The 17,114-nt window shown below is 42.5% G+C and overlaps 1 protein-coding gene across 1 annotated transcript in view; it reads left to right on the top strand.

The window, feature by feature from the left end:
• The window catches only part of ZBTB44 (zinc finger and BTB domain containing 44), a 53,839-nt gene extending 46,986 nt beyond the window's left edge, over positions 1 to 6,853 (top strand). The window contains exon 6 of the mRNA XM_090027033.1: positions 953 to 6,853. Coding sequence (XP_089883159.1) covers positions 953 to 1,235 — 283 coding nt within the window. The 3' untranslated portion in view covers positions 1,236 to 6,853. The remainder of the gene's footprint in view (positions 1 to 952) is intronic.
• The last annotated feature ends 10,261 nt before the right edge of the window (positions 6,854 to 17,114 follow it).

The raw sequence follows: 17,114 nt of genomic DNA, 5'->3' as shown, positions 1-17,114 counted from the left end.
ATATATCTGATGTCAAACATCCACAGAAAAACTTTTCATCATGCTCTCAGCCTGTGCTCTGAAAATGTTGGTAATGGGTTTTCAATAGATTTCTTCCGAGCACATTTCAGCACCCTGCTGCTGACAATTATCTATAGCGCTATTGTGCCAAAACACACCATGAAGGGATGACTGGGGAGAAAATGAAGTTCAGTCCTCTGTTTAGTAACAGGATAGGTGTCAGTGGTATGAAAAACACCTTCACAGCTGGCACCCTTAGTCATAGTTGACCAGGTTAACCACAGAAGCAGAACTAGCCTCAGTGTCCCCAGAGCAGTCCTCCTGAATCACTGTTAAGGCAGCATGAGGAAAGTTTGACCTGTCATCAGTGCTGTGTTCCACTGATTTCAGTCTCCAGGGCTGTTGGACATTCACCTTGACTGGGTGCAGTGGGTGTCACTCGGGGTTATTCTCTGCTTGTTGCTTTCTGTTGGCATACTGTTGTTCCACTGTTGTCCGATAGTCACAGCCTGAGAGCTCTTCCTTATCCTTCTTTACTTTTGTTGATAGCCCGTCTCCCCTAAAAGGGAAGGCTGTTGAGAACTCAGTGGTATTCCCACCTCCCACTGCAGAGATTGGATAGACCCTCACCTTCCCTAGCACTAAAAGCAGAACCTCAGTATCCGTGAACTCTCATCCTTATCAGGGGGATCAAACCTAGGTATGAAGTTGCCTTGCAGGAGGTATGGCTTTAAAAGCAGTGCAAAATTGTAGGTATCCTAGTATAGCTTCTCTGTCATCATAAACGAGAACTAAGTTAACAACACTTACTGAAGCATGTCCTTATTAACGTGTTGGCACGGTGTGATACTAGTTACTTTTTTCCCTATGCAATGCAGTGGGGAGCAAAACTGTATCTGGTGTTTCTTTGAAAAAAAAATAACATTCTCTTCTGTCCTTTGCCCCTCTCTAGTGATTTCCTAGTACCGGACTACTTAAACCAGGAACAAGAAGAGACCCTTGGGCAGTATGAGCTAGGAGAGCATGGTTTTGAAAGCAACTCCTCAGTCCAAATGCCTGTCATTTCGCAGGTCTCGTCGACTCAGAATTGTGAAAGCACTTTCCCCTTGGGGTCTCTGGGTGGGTTGGCAGAGAAGGAGGAAGACGTGCCAGAGCAGCCAAAGACTAATGCCAGTGCTGAGGCAGCCACAGGTGACCCCCCGAAATCGGAGCTGTCATCGATTACTATTGAATAATTCTTGGTTTGGTTACATATTTGTTCTTTGGAAAGTGCCTGTGTTTGGTCCTGTACATTTTAATTTAATTTTTTAAAATGAAAGTGGGGAGATTTTCCCTTTTTACTTTGTAAGCTACACTTTAAACAGAAAACTGCAACAGATTTTACATTATTTTTCATGACTGAATGATCACTTCTGTGAAAATACTTAAGACTGAATGCACAAAAAGATCCCGACAGAACTTCATAGAAACTGTGATACACTTCTAAAGAAGAACCAACCAATTCGAATAACTTCTAATCGTTTCTTTTTCCGCAGTCAGTACAGCTCATTAAGTTTCTCATGCTTCTGCAGACCCTCTGGTAAAAAAGGAAAATAAAACAAAACAGAGGACATTGTTTTAAAATGGGAAACACAAGGATGCATTGGAAATCAGTTGCTAATCACTTTTAACTAAGTTATGAGTGGACATTTTAATCCTTATTTTATAATATGACACTTCCCATCTTTGTGCCTGCTGTTTTTCAAAGCGCTTACTGTAGCCCCCTTTTTGGGGTATGGTAAGCATTTCTGAAAGTCCCAGTACCACCCTATTAAAAATGCATTGTCCCTGTTACAGTCTCTGAATCAGTTTTGACAAATTCAGTTCTGTCAATCCTGGTACTCCTACTTCAGATATTCCACTCTTTTTAGAAACTGCTCGTTCAAACAACCTACCCAAATCTGCTTATATGGGGTACGGCATAGAAATATTCTGTCAGGAAACAGCTAATGATGCATAATGAATTGGAGGTGATTGAAAGGTATTAAATCCATTCAAACCTGACAAATATCTCATTACTGTATCTTCTGATAAAGGGAACCACGTTTGAAAAAATGAAAGTTTTCCCAACTGAAATACCTTACCTAGGCTGTTGCAGTCTTAGTCACTTTCCTTTATTGCATTTACTATGTTTCTTTTTCACTAATCTCCAAATGCTGGTTAGAGAGAGTTTGCAGAAGGGAAAAAATGAGATCTTCTGTGTATTATTGTACACTTTTATGTTTATACATATGCATGTATACTTTCTGGGACTTTTATTAGCCTATTTTGGACAAAATAAGCAATTTATTCACTTTAGAGGCCAACTTTCTAACCCAACAGGGGGTTGTTTACAAAAAGCCTATACAGCAATGATAAATTTTTCCTGTTCCAAAACATTTTAAACCCTTGCCAAGTTGGTTTATTAAAGACCATTACTCCAGCTACATGCACAGCTCAAGCAAGCAATAAATTGAAAGATTTGCCATTTCATTTTTCCTGATTTAGAAAAGACTATACATTTAGACCATGGGATTCTCAAAGCGGTGATTCTCATTTTGTTGCAGGCAGTTTGAACTGTAGTAAACTTAGAAATTTAAATTAGGAATTGTTTTAAGATTTTTTTTTTTTTTTTTTTTTTGGCTGCTGATCTAATTAATTCTGGTTTGATGCACAAAGAGCTGTCCCTACAACTCATGGCATGCTCAGAATAAGCATTACCTGACCCGACTACCCCAAGGGCATGGGTCAGATGCTCTTGGTATTAAGTCCCTCTCACACAAGCATCGAATTGAATAAGAAGCATAAAGGTTGATATTGAAGAACCAGTGAGGAGGTGCAAAGGTTAGATCACAAGATTTATTTGCATGGTGAGGTAGGCAGCTCTATGTTTCTGTAGATCTGTAAAATGTACACTGATGTCAAACTCTACATTTATCAAGATTTAGCTTATTGCATTCTGGTATGATTTTAAAAGGCTTCAGTGTTAACAGACATTTAACAAGTTTTCTCTATTATGTTAAGCAAAACGCACACATTTGAGATTCTGCTTTTTCCACCTTACAAAGCTAAGTTTTATCTGTCAGATCTGAAGGCTTTTTAGGAAATGTGCTGCAGAGAATTTCTCAGCTGCAGTTCATCTTGTGTATCTAACTCTTAAGTCTTTTGTAAAGAGGTTGGAAGGAAAATAATTTTTTTCAAGGTACTGTGCTAAGAACTAGCCCAGTATCTGTTGAAAGGGATGAATCAAAAAGGCCACCGCTCTTCCACTTTCAATTTCTGTAATTAAAAAAAAAACATGAACACCCCAAAAAAATACATGCTGAAATTCTTCTCTCCCCATTTCCTACTTTATCTTGACTGTTAGGGGTATGGTACTGAATTCATGTGTGTGGTGTCTTTCGTCCACGTACGTGGGAATTTTTATTTAGTCATAATACAAAAAACAGTTAGGTAGATATGCACACTCAGACTTTCCAGATGTCCCATGAGTATAATGTGTAATGAATTGTTTATCGCCTCAAACATGGCTGGACCTATTCCTTCTGCCACAAACAGATGGTTTCCACCCAGTAAAAAATGTGTCACAACACATAATGATTGCGAGATGTGCAGATGCAAAGTAGATGCACCTTAGCTAAATTTTGTATCAGAAGATAAACTACTTTCTGAATACCATAGAGAATGCATGAAAACCTACTACAAGGACTATTATAGCTCTAACCTGTTCTTCCAGAGAAAGACATGAGTATAGTTAGTGTCAGTGCCTCAGTGCCAGGTGAGTCATTGGCCCACTGTTCACTGCAGTGTATTTTACCTTGTCATACCAAAACCCCTAATGTTGGCGTGAAAGCTTAGTTTTTTCACTATTTTAAATCTCTGAGTCAATTGAGGGAACAGTACAGTTCACTCTTAGTCAGAGCAATAAATATTTTTGGTTTTTTGGCATTTGTAATTGTTTCCTGTTAGTTTGTGTCACTTCTCCAAAGAATTGAATACAAATGAAATATAAATCTTGTTTCATTTTTCTGCTTTTTGACATTCTGGAAATGCATAGTTCTTTGGAGTGTGCTAATGCCTCTCACAGGAGAGGTAAAATATTAGAGCATTTTAAATCAGGCTTTACTGCTGGATATTTAGATTCCAGACTGAACAAGCTAAATGCCTAAGTAAGCTAAAAGAAGTGTGCCTTAGACAACACAAGGGATTAAGCCTAATACATAAATTCCATTCAACACATGAATGCCAACATTTGATTCCTGTACTGTTTTTTCCATAAATTTTTTTCTTAGGAATGCATTTGTATTTTCATTGACGAGTAAGTTATTTAATAGCTTTCCAATAGAGGGAATTTTGTTTCCTGAAAGAAGTAGAATCCATTGCAGCAACTTTTAACAGTGCATATTCTCTAGATGTATTCACAAAGTAGTTTGACTCCGTTTTGCTTTTGCATATATTTCTTGTGTCCAGCAGTACTCTGCACATTTAGAGAAAAAACATTTCCTCTGCTGCTAACTTGCAAATGCAGGGGCTCAGCTGTCACAGAGTGAATGGTTCTGGTGCTTGGGGGCAAGAAGGATTGGCTTGGTTGCTTGAATGTGGTGCTAATGACACCAAGGTCCTAGGTTCAATCCCTGGTTGGACTAGATGGTCTCTTGAGGTCCCTTCCAGCCTTACCTTTCTGTGAAATTCTGGGAACCTGTACTGGATCTTTATCCTCTTCATATTGCGTAGGATAGTTCTGTTAAGGGAGGGGAGGAGAAACCCTACCGAATAGATCTTGGAGAAGGGACAGACAGACTGGCCCTTTCACACACACAGAGGAGAAGGAGTCAGGGGTGGCTGTTTCAGCTGTTGCAGCAGGTCGTGGTCTGGTAGGATGCATACATGCTTGCACAGCTTCCATTGATATCCAAGGTGCTACTTTCTCATTGAGGAGCTTAAGCTTCCTGCAGGTATTGTATGGAGTGTCGGTTCCTTGCAACAAACACGTCTTTTTCCTTATCGTGTGGGTTAAAAAGCATCATATTCCCAGTGGCTTGGCTTTCTCACTATGGTTTGACTTGGGTTGTCTGACTGGCAGATGAAATGGTTGAGTCTCTCATACTGAGAGATTAGTTTGACTAGGTCTTTTAATATGGTTCTGGGTTCATGTGTATCTTGAGTCTAGAAGGTGTGAATTACAGCTTTTTAAAATAAAAAGTAATAGCTGCCAGTGCAGTAAAAATATATTTTATAAAACTATAATCCTTGTGTTCCTCACGGGATAAATATTATCGTTTTTAAGATGTGGTTTTAAGTTCTTTTATGAGGGCTTCGATCACTACTTGGTTGCTTGTTTTCCAGTCCAGCCCCAGGACATTAGAGCATAAGACTATTGCCAGCCTCTTTTTAGGACATATCCTGAATGTCCTGTAGCGTCTTATATGCATTGGGAGAGCTGTGGCTTTGTGCAACCTGTGTAGATTTGCTTAGGAGCAACCTCTGGTCCTAGGTCTGTGGCAGGCAGCAGAAAGTGCTATTCTCACCCCATCAGCATAAAGAATATCAAACTCCATTCAAATAACTTCGCTTTGTATTTTTCTTACAAAGGAAATCCCAGTTTTGGAGGATTCTCAGCTTGTTATAGGCATAGTCAGCTCCATAGCATCTTATTCACAAAGAAGATGATCAAAGTCAGGCTGTGCATCAGCCACATCACACATCACCAGCAAATAAGAGTTGGTGCAGAATTTCCATAGGGACTATACCATAAAACAAATGTGAATTTTTGTAATGCAATGGTAATTGTTCAAATGAAGCTCTGGGTTTTTGTTAACTCAGTATGTGTTACCACAGTAATTCAGTACCCCACAGGGCTCACATGCAGATCTGATTACACTAAAGAGAAAATTGAATCAGTTTCTGGTGCTGCCAGCCCATGTGGACACTGTAACCAGTCTTCCTGCGGGGTTGCTAAAATCCCCAGTGGAGTGATTTTTGACTAACCATTTTGTTTCACTGATGCATGCTGTTGATATTCTGACTATAGCCCCGGCTACAAAAAAGTCCTGGGTGGCTTCTTTACCCTCCTTTTGCAGTGCCTTGACTCTGGGCACTGGCCTTTGGTGGAACTCTTGAAAGGGGAGAGGGTAAAAGATGGAGGAAAAATGTGAATTAAATTATCGTTGGGCTTCTTTGTGCATTTTAGTAACAGTGCAACCCCCTTAACTGTGCCAGTCTCCAGTCACCAGCCGTATATCCAGTTGTCATCTCATACACAGTACAGCTTCTCTTGTTGATGCTGGCCACAGCTAGATTACTTGGCATGTTTATTGACTTAACAGAATTGTTTTTTGGTTTTGGTTTTTAATGTATACGATGTTTAAATACACTTCACATTTTATATAATACTATCTGGCTATTAGTATTTTTCAGGAACCATAGTTCTTGGTGGCTATATATATTTTTGTGATCTTTTTTGTAAACTAAGTGCCGTTTCAACGTTACAATCATTTTTAGAGTTATTGTAATCAATGTGAATATCATGTTTTTTCAAATCTGTTCTGAGCCTGTAGTGTTTGCTTTGTGATCATATGTGTAATGTATATATTCTGTATAGTTATATTGTACTGAAATACTAGCTTGTTTGATATAAGAAAAGTATGTATTGGGTACCTTTTTGCTAGCCTGGTTGTTTAATCTTTAAAAAAAACTGTTTTAAAATACAAAAAAATCTCCAGATTGGTCACATTATAGGTCAAAAATAAGTGGGGAGAAAAACTAGTTTTGAGTGTCTTTGGATAGAAACATGAAGCTAAGATTTTTCATTAAAATATTAATGTTTTATGGAGTACATACTTGCTCTGTGTCATTTTTTAACCCTACCGGTATGTCTTACAGTACAGACAGACAACCAGATCCAGCTTTGTTGTGGACTGGGGCAATTCTCTCAGTCCAGTTGCAGGCTCTGACATTAGAGCTGGCTTTGGCTCAGAGAAATTAAGTAAGGTAGGAGCTCTTTGGTGCATATTGTGCCAGTGTTTATTGCTTCCAGGCACCGCATTTGAATGTGCGCCTCTGATCACAACACGTTGAGCTGGGTCGGAGCAGCCCCAGCTGGCAAGGGGCCCAGGGGGTCAACCTGCCAGCCTGGGGCTGTTCTGACCCAGCTCAGCATGCTGCGGAGAGGCTGGCTGGGGCACAAGAGTGCTTCAGTGCGGAGCTAGCTGGCAGGCAGCCCTCAAACTGAAGCACCCTCATGCCCCAGCTAGCCCCTTCGTTGTCTACCTGCATGTTGCTGTAGAGTACAAAAAACTCCACTGTAGAATAGTATTTGTATTTACAAGTACTAACCTGCTGCAAAGTTTATTACTTGACTCCAGCCTTAGGCAACTCCACAGTAAATGTCTTGTGTAAACGTGCCCGGTGTGTCCAAGTCCTTTCTAGACGGACAGGGTACATTTAAACAAAGTAATAGTGGGTGATTTTACAGGTTGCATGAGTAAAGAGCATTAAGAGTAAAGTACCTGACACCCTTTGACTTTCCAATATGTGCAACGTTTCCCTTAGTTAATGGCTCTTGCTTTCTTCTGGCTTGTGTTCTGCCAAAAGAGGTGGGAGCTCCCTTTTGAATTGGCTTGTTCTAATGGAAAGCCAGTGGAAACCAGCATATCCAGATTAGTCAAAACTGATGTTTAAAACAGCAGTGCAGTGTCTCTGATTGGAGCTCAGTTTATCTATGAGGGAGTAGTAAAGAAAGGGGACTTGAACTTTACCATCTCTGTCAACTTTTGCATTTAAATCAGGCTGCCTCCAGCAGATCCACCTTTCCCTGGCTGAGCTGAAACCCTGGCAGGGTTTGTGTGGAGCTGGAAACAAGTGACAAGGCAGTAGTTTTGTAATTGCTTGGCTAAAACGTTTAAAACTCTACCCATAAACCTGTATATTTGCCATTCCTGTTATAGGCTGGTGTGATTGCCAAATCTGAATAACCTAGCAATCCAATCCTTGATGTGTTCAGCATCTGAAAATTGAATTGGAAAAGTAAGTGGAAAAGCCAGTGAGATTCCAGAGTCTGGGTAAGCAGTCATGTTGAGCCTCAGATTGGATGATTAAGCGGTTTGGGTTCTACATATTCCATGCTCTTACTTTCCTTTTAGAAGATCTTAGCTAAATCTTTGGTGTATTTTATTGCAACAATAATTGAGATGGGAAGTTTTTTGTATAGGTTTTGCTCAGACTAACTTTCTGAGTTGGCAACTTTGAAATGTTTCTGGTCTTGCTTCCTGAGTAAGGGAGAACTTTAGTGCCTACGAAGTCATTCATTTGGCAGGGGGACAGTGCAGTGACCCCGAACAAAGTGTCACATGCCCCAGACCAATACAGTACCGTGTACAAACACTCCTGTCACAGAGCTAACGTGCTGAATTTGCCTGTTCTCAGAATCCAAATGTATCACTACTGTCCACATGCCCAGTGTATGCCTAAATTTCTGTAACAGTCCCCTATCAATGTACTCGTCATGAGTATAGGTACTTGTATGCACCCGTCATCGGACGGTCTGAGCATCCTTCAATTCCCCAGTGGGATAGGGAAGGATAATCTCCTTTACACCAATGAGGAACTGAGGCAGAGATGGAAATCAAGGTCACAAAGGAAGTATGTTGCAAAGTGGGATATTGAACCCACTTCTTCCAAGTCCCTGGCCAGCTCCCTAGCTACCACTGGACCTGTCTTCTCCGTGGGATAACAAGGCCGAAGTAGGTGAATTAGCTAAGGGCGTTTGCTTAAGCCAGTCCTAGTGCACACAGGCAGAGTGTGTATGTCTCCTGAGCACTGATCATAATGATACAATTATTTGCTGTGAGCGTCAATTCATGACATCTAAGCATTTTCCTTTTGCTGCTGGTTTTCAATGAGCAAGTGACTGGTCCAAGGGTGTGGGTGTCTTTGTCACAGCTAGGGTTACAACCTGGGGAATTCCTTCTTCCCAGCTTTATCGTTACCCCCTTGCACGAAACAGCTCAAGAGATCAACCCTGACCTGTGTAACACCAGCCCTGGCTACCTTTTGAGCAAAAACTACAGGTCATCATAGTTCACTTATTAATGGGGCTCCATGGCAACTTGTTTGCTTCTGGTCTAACAAAAAATGTGGACTCTTTCGAAGTGCAAGGTTAATGAATTTACAGCAAAAGCTGTCACATACTCAGCCATGCACTCTTATTTCTGTGCTTGATTCAGGGGCTAGCATCCAGTACTTATTAAATGTACAGCTGCCTAAGTTGAATTTAGCAATATATGAAGAACAGTTAATGCTAACTATTGAGTGGTGGAAGTATATTGGCGAATTAATTTGCTGGCCCAGTTAAACCGGCTGTCCCATCTTATGCAACCAGGTGCATATGTTCTCTTTTGGAAGACCTACATTCTTGCCTACATTATTTGAAATCAAAGACCTAGACCTAGTAAAGAAATCAGAACAGCTCCTTCTCTCAGCAAGCTATACCACCCTCAATACAGGTTCACACACAGAATCTGCATATGTGCATTCATTAGGAATATGAATGATTTACACAATGTGTGGAATTGTCTAAATCTTCCCTTGCCAAAGAAAATGTTCTTGAAAGAAACAGGTGGTGTTGCTGTACATTTTATTGATTCTGGTTGTCATGAAAAGAGTTAAGAGCTTTCCAGAGGCTGAAGTATCTATCCAATACCTTGCTCTTACTAGTACTACTTTGATTCCCTCCTCCTCCTCTTTAGGAGCTTTTCCTAAGCTTGGTGAGAGAGAGTGAGTTCAGCTGAGGCACAAATTTGTCTCCAACAAGGCTCTCTGCCTATATTCTATAATAATCTTTTCTGCTGGGGAAGAGGGACCACATGCCTACATCGAACTTCAGCAGGGATGGTTCTAAGAAACTATGTTCCCCACAGAAAGCAACGGGGTTTCATGCTGACGGGTGGGCTTCCTGGGGAAGTAAGCCCATGGATTGCAGTTGGGAACATCTTTCTCTTTGTTCTTGTATCTAGTCTTGGCCCAGAAAATGCAGATCAGAAAAGCACGCAACTTGCTTTACTGCCTAATACGGCACCTATTGCCTGTACCTTATCTTCAAACAAATATTGGTCAATCTGTGTGTGAGTTAAGTGCATACACTTACAAGTGTATCGGGAATCTGGATCCCACTATTGTAAATGTAATCCCTTGAACTGTCTAATCAGTGAAACTGGTTTGGGGTTAGCAATTTCAAGGTTTCTAAAGCAAACTGACTGGGTCCTGTCGAAAATTTAGGCTGCTGTTTAAGCTCAAGATTTTGAGAAGTGCTGAGTACCAGTAAGGTGCAAAAGGCTTAGTGAGTTGTTCATGTGGGCAATTAGCATTATTCACACTGAGTTCTGGTAAAGTCGGTGCTTTTGGCAGGCCAGGGGATTGTGCACTCAATGGAGTCCACTATACATCCTGAAGAGCTTTGCTGAATTGGGGCTTATTGTTGCCAGTATCTCCCCTGACTTGCTTTTATTTGAGTGCAATGTGTTCAAGTACCCTTGAACTTTGAGCTTTTAAAGGGGTTCATGGAATTATATTACTGGTGAGCTCTTGTGTGTAAACGGATCCATGTACTGTGTAAAATAAGACTCCACAGAAAGATGGCATTGAGGCACTATATAATAGCAGAGCTTTAAAAAACAAAAACATCCCTCCAAGTTTGGACTTCATCTTTCCTGCAATTTGAAAAAAGAACAACCAATCTTTATGTAACTTCAGAGCTATAGCGATCGGTCTCAGGGCTGACGTGACAGCAATTATAAACAACTGTTATGTAACCTTGCAGATGATTGAATTGAAATTAATACAGTCAAAGAAAAAGCCAAACAAAAAGAGGAGCCATTTGGGGAACTTGTCATGTTTCAGATTAATAATTATAATACTAAAAAAACTGCAGGTTGACCTTCTCCAAATCTAACACGAGTCTGGGATGAAAAAGCTGCTTTGATGAACAGCTGGATAAAGTGTGCTGCTCTTAAAAACTTCTTTTGTGTTAAAGGCAAGCTCTCGTTTACCGTGCTCCAAGGCAGGCTGTCCAGCTTCTCCGTGGCCCTGTGGGCCGCACTACGTGACCCACGGCCCCCGGCTCGTCCCCACTGCACAGTACAGGTAGCACCCCCTGCTGCTCCCCCCTCCGCATGCACACACACACACACACGACCCCCCAATTCAGCTCCCCACTGCACTGTGCCATGTGCTCCCCTGGTGCTCTGGGTTGCACTGCCCCTGGAGCAGGGAGTCTGGAGACCCAGGCTGCAGCAGCATCCAGAGAAACAGGGAGCAGCAGCTGGCCAGGAGCCCAGGGACCAAGTATTAACCCCTTGTGCCCACCCCAGTTGGACATCCCTGTTCCAAGAGATGCAATGGTTTCTGTCTGAAAGGGAACAGCTGTGTAATTTAACAGTTTAATTTTATTTTGATTTCTTTTACTAGGGTTAAAACTCTTAATAATTATTTAGCATATAGGGACCAGATCTTCAGTGGATGACTTCAGTGGAGCCATGCTGATCTGCACCATCTGATGATGTGTCTCTGTGTGTTTCCTTTTGTTTACCATCTGGCAAACCCGATTCTTTTTCTTTAATGGAAATCAAGTCAGTAAGGCTGTTGTACGCTGCACAGTGATCATTTGATATCTCTGAGAGGAATGTTTCCTATCCCCAAATCCCTATTTGAATAGAGAATGCATTCAAATAAAGAGAGCACAAGAGTTCCTTATTTTGTTGGCTGTAATGGCAAAAACACAGTCCTAGCTGTACTGAACTTGCTACCTTCTGCATCGTGGCATGTAACCGCAGACTTTCCGTGCTCTGAGGCCAAACACAACCACTGCCCAACATCCTTCTCCCGTGTTTCATAGCGATACCTAAGGGCATTGTGCAGGCATGTGTGAGTATCACTGAGGTTCAGCGTGCCATCACCAGGCAAACGTAGCAGAGCAATACCAGACCATATGTGATGATGGATCTTTCTGCATCCAGTGAATCCTATTGCTGCCTCCTTTCTCCCCAAGACACATTCTGTATAGATTTGAGAAATTCCTCATATTTAGGATGAGCTGGGGGATAGAAAAAAAGCCCATGGTTGCTTGTTCTCTCTTCTTTCTGCTTCTGACTGGTGCCTCTCTAGCTGCTCACATCATGGGAGAAACAACTAGGACTGCCTCCCACACCAGCAAATCCTTCCCTAGCAAGTGCTTCCCTGTGCTTCAGAGCAGGCCAGGTATGTAAAGCACCAAGAAAAACTGCAGAATCCAGAGCTGTGGCCAGTTTTACATACGTCAGGGCCAGGCAAGGGGATCCACCCATATGTTGTTTTCGGTAGTCCTTACATGGAAGCGTTGAAGGTGGGTTCACCCACCAGCAATACCCGGGCTGCAGGGGCGCGAAACCTGTCTGAGCTACAGACTCTCCATAGGCTGAGAGTTTCGAGTAGTCACTTATGTTGTTTCTCTAAAAGATCAGCCCCAGTCTTGAGCAGCTTGGATGGCAGCTCTGCGGTGCTATTGAGTAACATGAAAACGTTCAGCCCTTGCTGTTACCCTGCGCTTTCCCACACACTTTAACCTATCACAGTGAATTCTTACTGGGATGGGAAAAACTGCAAGTTCACTTGGACTCCAGCATTTTTCGGGTTGAGAAATAAAGTATTGGAAGGTCAAGTTTTACGTTTTACTTCACTTTTCTCTATGGAGACTTAAAAAGAATGATAGGAGTTTGATCTACAGCATGGCTAGGAGCTGTGACGGGTGCTTTATTAAAGTCTGGTGCAGCCAAGTTAACACAAAACAGACACCCTTCCCTGTAGCTTCATGTAACCCTTTAAAGGGTGATGCATTGCTCTGTGGGGGAGGGACAAATAAAGAATCAGTGGATTAGATAGAAACACGTACAGTGGGAAAAGGGGCAATTAATACAAAATGGAAAGCTCCAGCTGCTTGAATAATACATGGTTTGTATTATACATGATTGTATTCAGATACAGGTTTCCTCTAAAATGTGATTCTTCTGGTTGTGGTCATTTAGCTCAATCGAGCGGATCTGTCCTGCTGGTATTCAGAGTCCTTGCTGTTCACTGCAGTAGCTTTAATAGGCAGCTTTTTGCTGCTGCTTTTTATACTGTCAGCACCATGAGGCTGGTTCAGCTCTGGGAGAGGGAACTGGGTTCCATTGTCTCAAGTCTCAGTGGGAGAATGGTTGGCCAGTCCAAATGGTTCAACCTCACTGAATTCAGCCACCTGTGCACCAAGAGCAGAATCTGGCTGATGAAGACCGTGTTGCTTGATGATACCAGGAGGATCCAGGCCTGAATTCCTGCACTCAAGTGAGTTTGCTCATGTTTGGAAATCCTTTTCCTGTTTTTTTCTGAAGAGTGCCTCTGATTTGGATGTGCTGAGAGACAATCGAATCTACTGGTGTGGGTTGAAGCCAGCTTCTAAGCTCTGTGAGCCACCGTCTTCCCCAGCAGCTCCCTTGCCTCAGTCCCTAGGAGAGATGAACTAGCAAGTATCTCAGGTACCACAAGATCACCAGTCAGATAACCCCCATGCCAGATCTCAACACAGGATGATCCTCCTTTGAGCATTTAAATCATTGTAGTGCTCTCTTGCATTATTAGAGTGGCCAGAAGCAGTTCTGATACATTTAAGGGCTGGGAGCAATGTATATTGATTTGTATTTCTATGACTATGTATGAGCTAATAAATTAGGGGTGTCAAAAGTACCTTTCACGAGAGCAGTTAAAGTGGAGTTCAGATTAAGAGTATCTATGAATAATTTAGCGAAACAATATCACTGCAATGTTGTAATTATCCCCATAACAATTACTTTACAAACTCCGAAAATTCAGCAACAAGGTCTAACATTAAAGAAATCTAAAACATGTTAAATTATAGCAGTGCGTATTTAACGCATCCATGCACTCTTAAGTCTGCCTTGTGGTGATAGTAGGGCACCTGGCAAGTGTTACATTTATGACATGATTCATGTGTTAATTGTGCCATAAATTAAAGCATATACATGTTCAGCCAATTTATGGTGTCATAAAATGGCAAACCAGCCATAATGATGTTCCACATATAATATAAAATATCTTTGTGGATAGTTTGTAAGGTGCCTGAAGTGGAATATGTGCCATGTCTTGTATTCCAGAATGGGGCTGCTCACCTGTGCCAGTTGATTGTTGTCATTGGACTTGGACAGCCCTGGGATCAACAATGATTGGGCCAATGCTATCACCTGACTGTTGGCATCAGTTTGGGACTACCTAGACATTCAGCCCCTGCCCCCAGTCCAGTCTCCAGGATCTAGAGCTGCCCATGCCCAGTCCCAGTACTCATCTGAGCTTTGGGATTGAGCACAGGGCAACCCTGGTGTTCTGGACAGAGCTTTCCCCTGCCCAATCTGCAGGTTTGGACTGGAGGTACAGTTGGATCACTTTTCCTGCCATGAATGTCTGGCACAGGGCAGGAGATTTTGGGCATGGGGCATAACATTCCTCAGATCCTGATCACACCACTATTGTAAATTATGGCAGGGGCCTAGGAAATAACTGTCCAATTCAAATTAATCCCTAATGAGGCTTGTAGCTCCAGATCAGATTATACTGAATTTTGAAGAGAGGAGAGCCACGCACATGATCAGAGGGCAACAGGATAGGCCTTATGAAGAGAGGCTGAGAGCCATGGGACTCTTCAGCCTGGAAGAGTGCAGGCTCAGGGGTGACCTGGTGGCAGCATATAAGTATATCAGGGGTGTGCATCAGGATCTGTTCACCAGAGCACCCCAAGAGACGACAAGGACCAATGGTCACAAACTCCTCCAAAGCCATTTTAGGCTGCACATAAGGGAAAACTTCTTTACTGTCCAAGTCCCCAAGGCTTGTTAGATCCCAGGACAGGGACCTCTTCCATTGTGCGAGACACTCTCCTGGCGTGTCCCTGGGGCGTTAAGGGTGGGGCTAGTCCTCTGACGTCGGCAAGAAATGGAAGCAGGCCAAAAAACTTCACGCTTTCTGGAAAGTACCTGAAAGGATTCAGAGCTCTGGCTGGTCTGCTCCCCTGTCATCCTGGCGCAGGAGCTGAGGCTGAAGTTGGAAAGTGCTTTGGCTTGTTCGTGAGAACTTGGCAGCATTGGAAGCGGGCAGACGGAGAAGGCCACAGGGTTCAACTTTGTGCCGACTTTAGTCCTCTGTCCTCCTTGCAAGTCAGTGCGTGAGCTTCAGCCAGGCTTTAAACCTGCTCCGTCACAGCGGTTAAGCTCAACGCCGAGGTCTGTGTTGAAAGGGCAGTGACCTTTAGCTGCTGTTGAAGTCTCTGCAGAAGCCTCCATGCCCCAGTGCAGACTGGCAGCACAAAGGATGTGGAGCGGTGTGCTCCAGGTACTTCACCTCCCGTTGACAGCAGGAAACACCAGCAAGGTGACCAGAGGGAACCAGCTCTTGGGAGCCTCCCGCTCACCTTTGCCAACTCAAGTGTGTTGGCCTGGAATAGACTGCCTCCAGAAATGGTGCAAGCACCTACTCTGGACTCCTTTAAGAAACGTTTGGACACTTATCTTGCTGGGATCCTTTGACCCCAGCTGACTTCCTGCCCTTGGGGCAGGGGGCTGGACTCTGTGATCTCCCGAGGTCCCTTCCAGCCCTGATGTCTATCAAATCTATGAAGATACATTAGATTTTTTCCCCCCATTCCTGCAAAAAAGAAAAAGGCAGATCCCCAATTTCTGAAAAGATCCATTTTTAATCCAACTAAGTGGTTTCTTTAAGAGTGCTTAGAAAATTCATTCTGTGGCCAAGGAAGAAGCATTGTCATTAGGGGGGAGGAAAGGACACCCCATATGTTTGATCCATAACAGAGAAAGCACTGCTGCTTTACTCGGCTTAAGTACAGAGCCTCGGCCAGCACTTCTATTACATATACCACGTCTGTGCCATAATGTTAAGGCTGGAAATGCTCCCTTTCCTCTGGAGACATATGCTGACTCTCCCACAAAGGTCAGTGGGAGATTGTAGAGAGATTGGGGATAGAAAATGTTAATTATTTATTCAGTTCATTTTTGTCTCTTACAGGGAGAAAACCATTGAGAACTACTGCTCCTTTCTGTTCCTCTTCTTTTCCCTTGCGTTCGTCTTTCCTGTGTCCTGCCCTCTGCCTTCCCTTCCTTGAACCACCTTCCAGTCCTCACCCTAATGGACTTAACTCGTTTTTAAGTTGCACCAAAAAGCCTTTCATTAGGGTCAGTGTTGGGCTTCAGAGTTGGCAGCCCAGAGATGTTAACTGCAGCTCATTCAGGTGGAAAATTGCCCCAAATTATAGGGGTTTTTGGAAACTAACATTTTTTGACAGGAACATTAAGAATTGTGATTTTTTCCCAAAAGCAAATTTTCTTTCAAACTAACATTTCAAAGCAAGACAACAGCTTTCGTGTTCTTTTGGCTTAATGTTCGGCTTGAAATGTTGAATTCTTTTGGTTCAGGCAGAAATGCCTTTTTTTTTTTTTTTTCCGTTCTGTCATTTCCCAATTGAAATTCTCCAGAACTTTTCATTCCAGGGAATTTTTTAAAATTTCAACTTTTTGATCTGATTTGGACCAGAAACTGATTCGAAAATGCCAAAATTCCTCACAGAGGAAGAAAAGATCCTGTTTTCTGAGCAGCTCAGTTGGAAGCTATCAGCAGACTCAGGAAGGCAACACTTCATTGCTGACCTCTGTGCGCATTTGGAAGGTTTTCTTCATGACCACAAAGGATAGAAATCTTTTTATTTCTGTCTTTATCCTTGAAAACTGAGATTCAACGCGCTGAAAAATGCATCAGGCAGACCAAGTATTCATAACCCCCTTCAAGCAAACCAGTTGCATTTCCCTTGGCACAGCCTTGAAACAGTCTGCTTGCCTGCTAGCCTTGGGTGATTAACTTCTGTTTTTCATGGCTCAGTCTTTAGCCTAGTAGCAGGGCAAAGGAAGAGATTTTCTGCTACGTTTAGCAAATTTCATTGCTGTGTTACAGGAGTTTCAATTCCTGTCCTGGGAGACTGTCAATAGCGAAGCAATCTGCCTAATTACCCC

Source organism: Crocodylus siamensis, chromosome 14, assembly GCF_052110815.1.
Source record: "Crocodylus siamensis isolate JL-2025a chromosome 14, ASM5211081v1, whole genome shotgun sequence".
Lineage (NCBI taxonomy): Eukaryota > Metazoa > Chordata > Crocodylia > Crocodylidae > Crocodylus > Crocodylus siamensis.
Note: the sequence above shows the minus strand (reverse complement) of the source record. Positions and strands in the feature narration are given on the sequence as shown.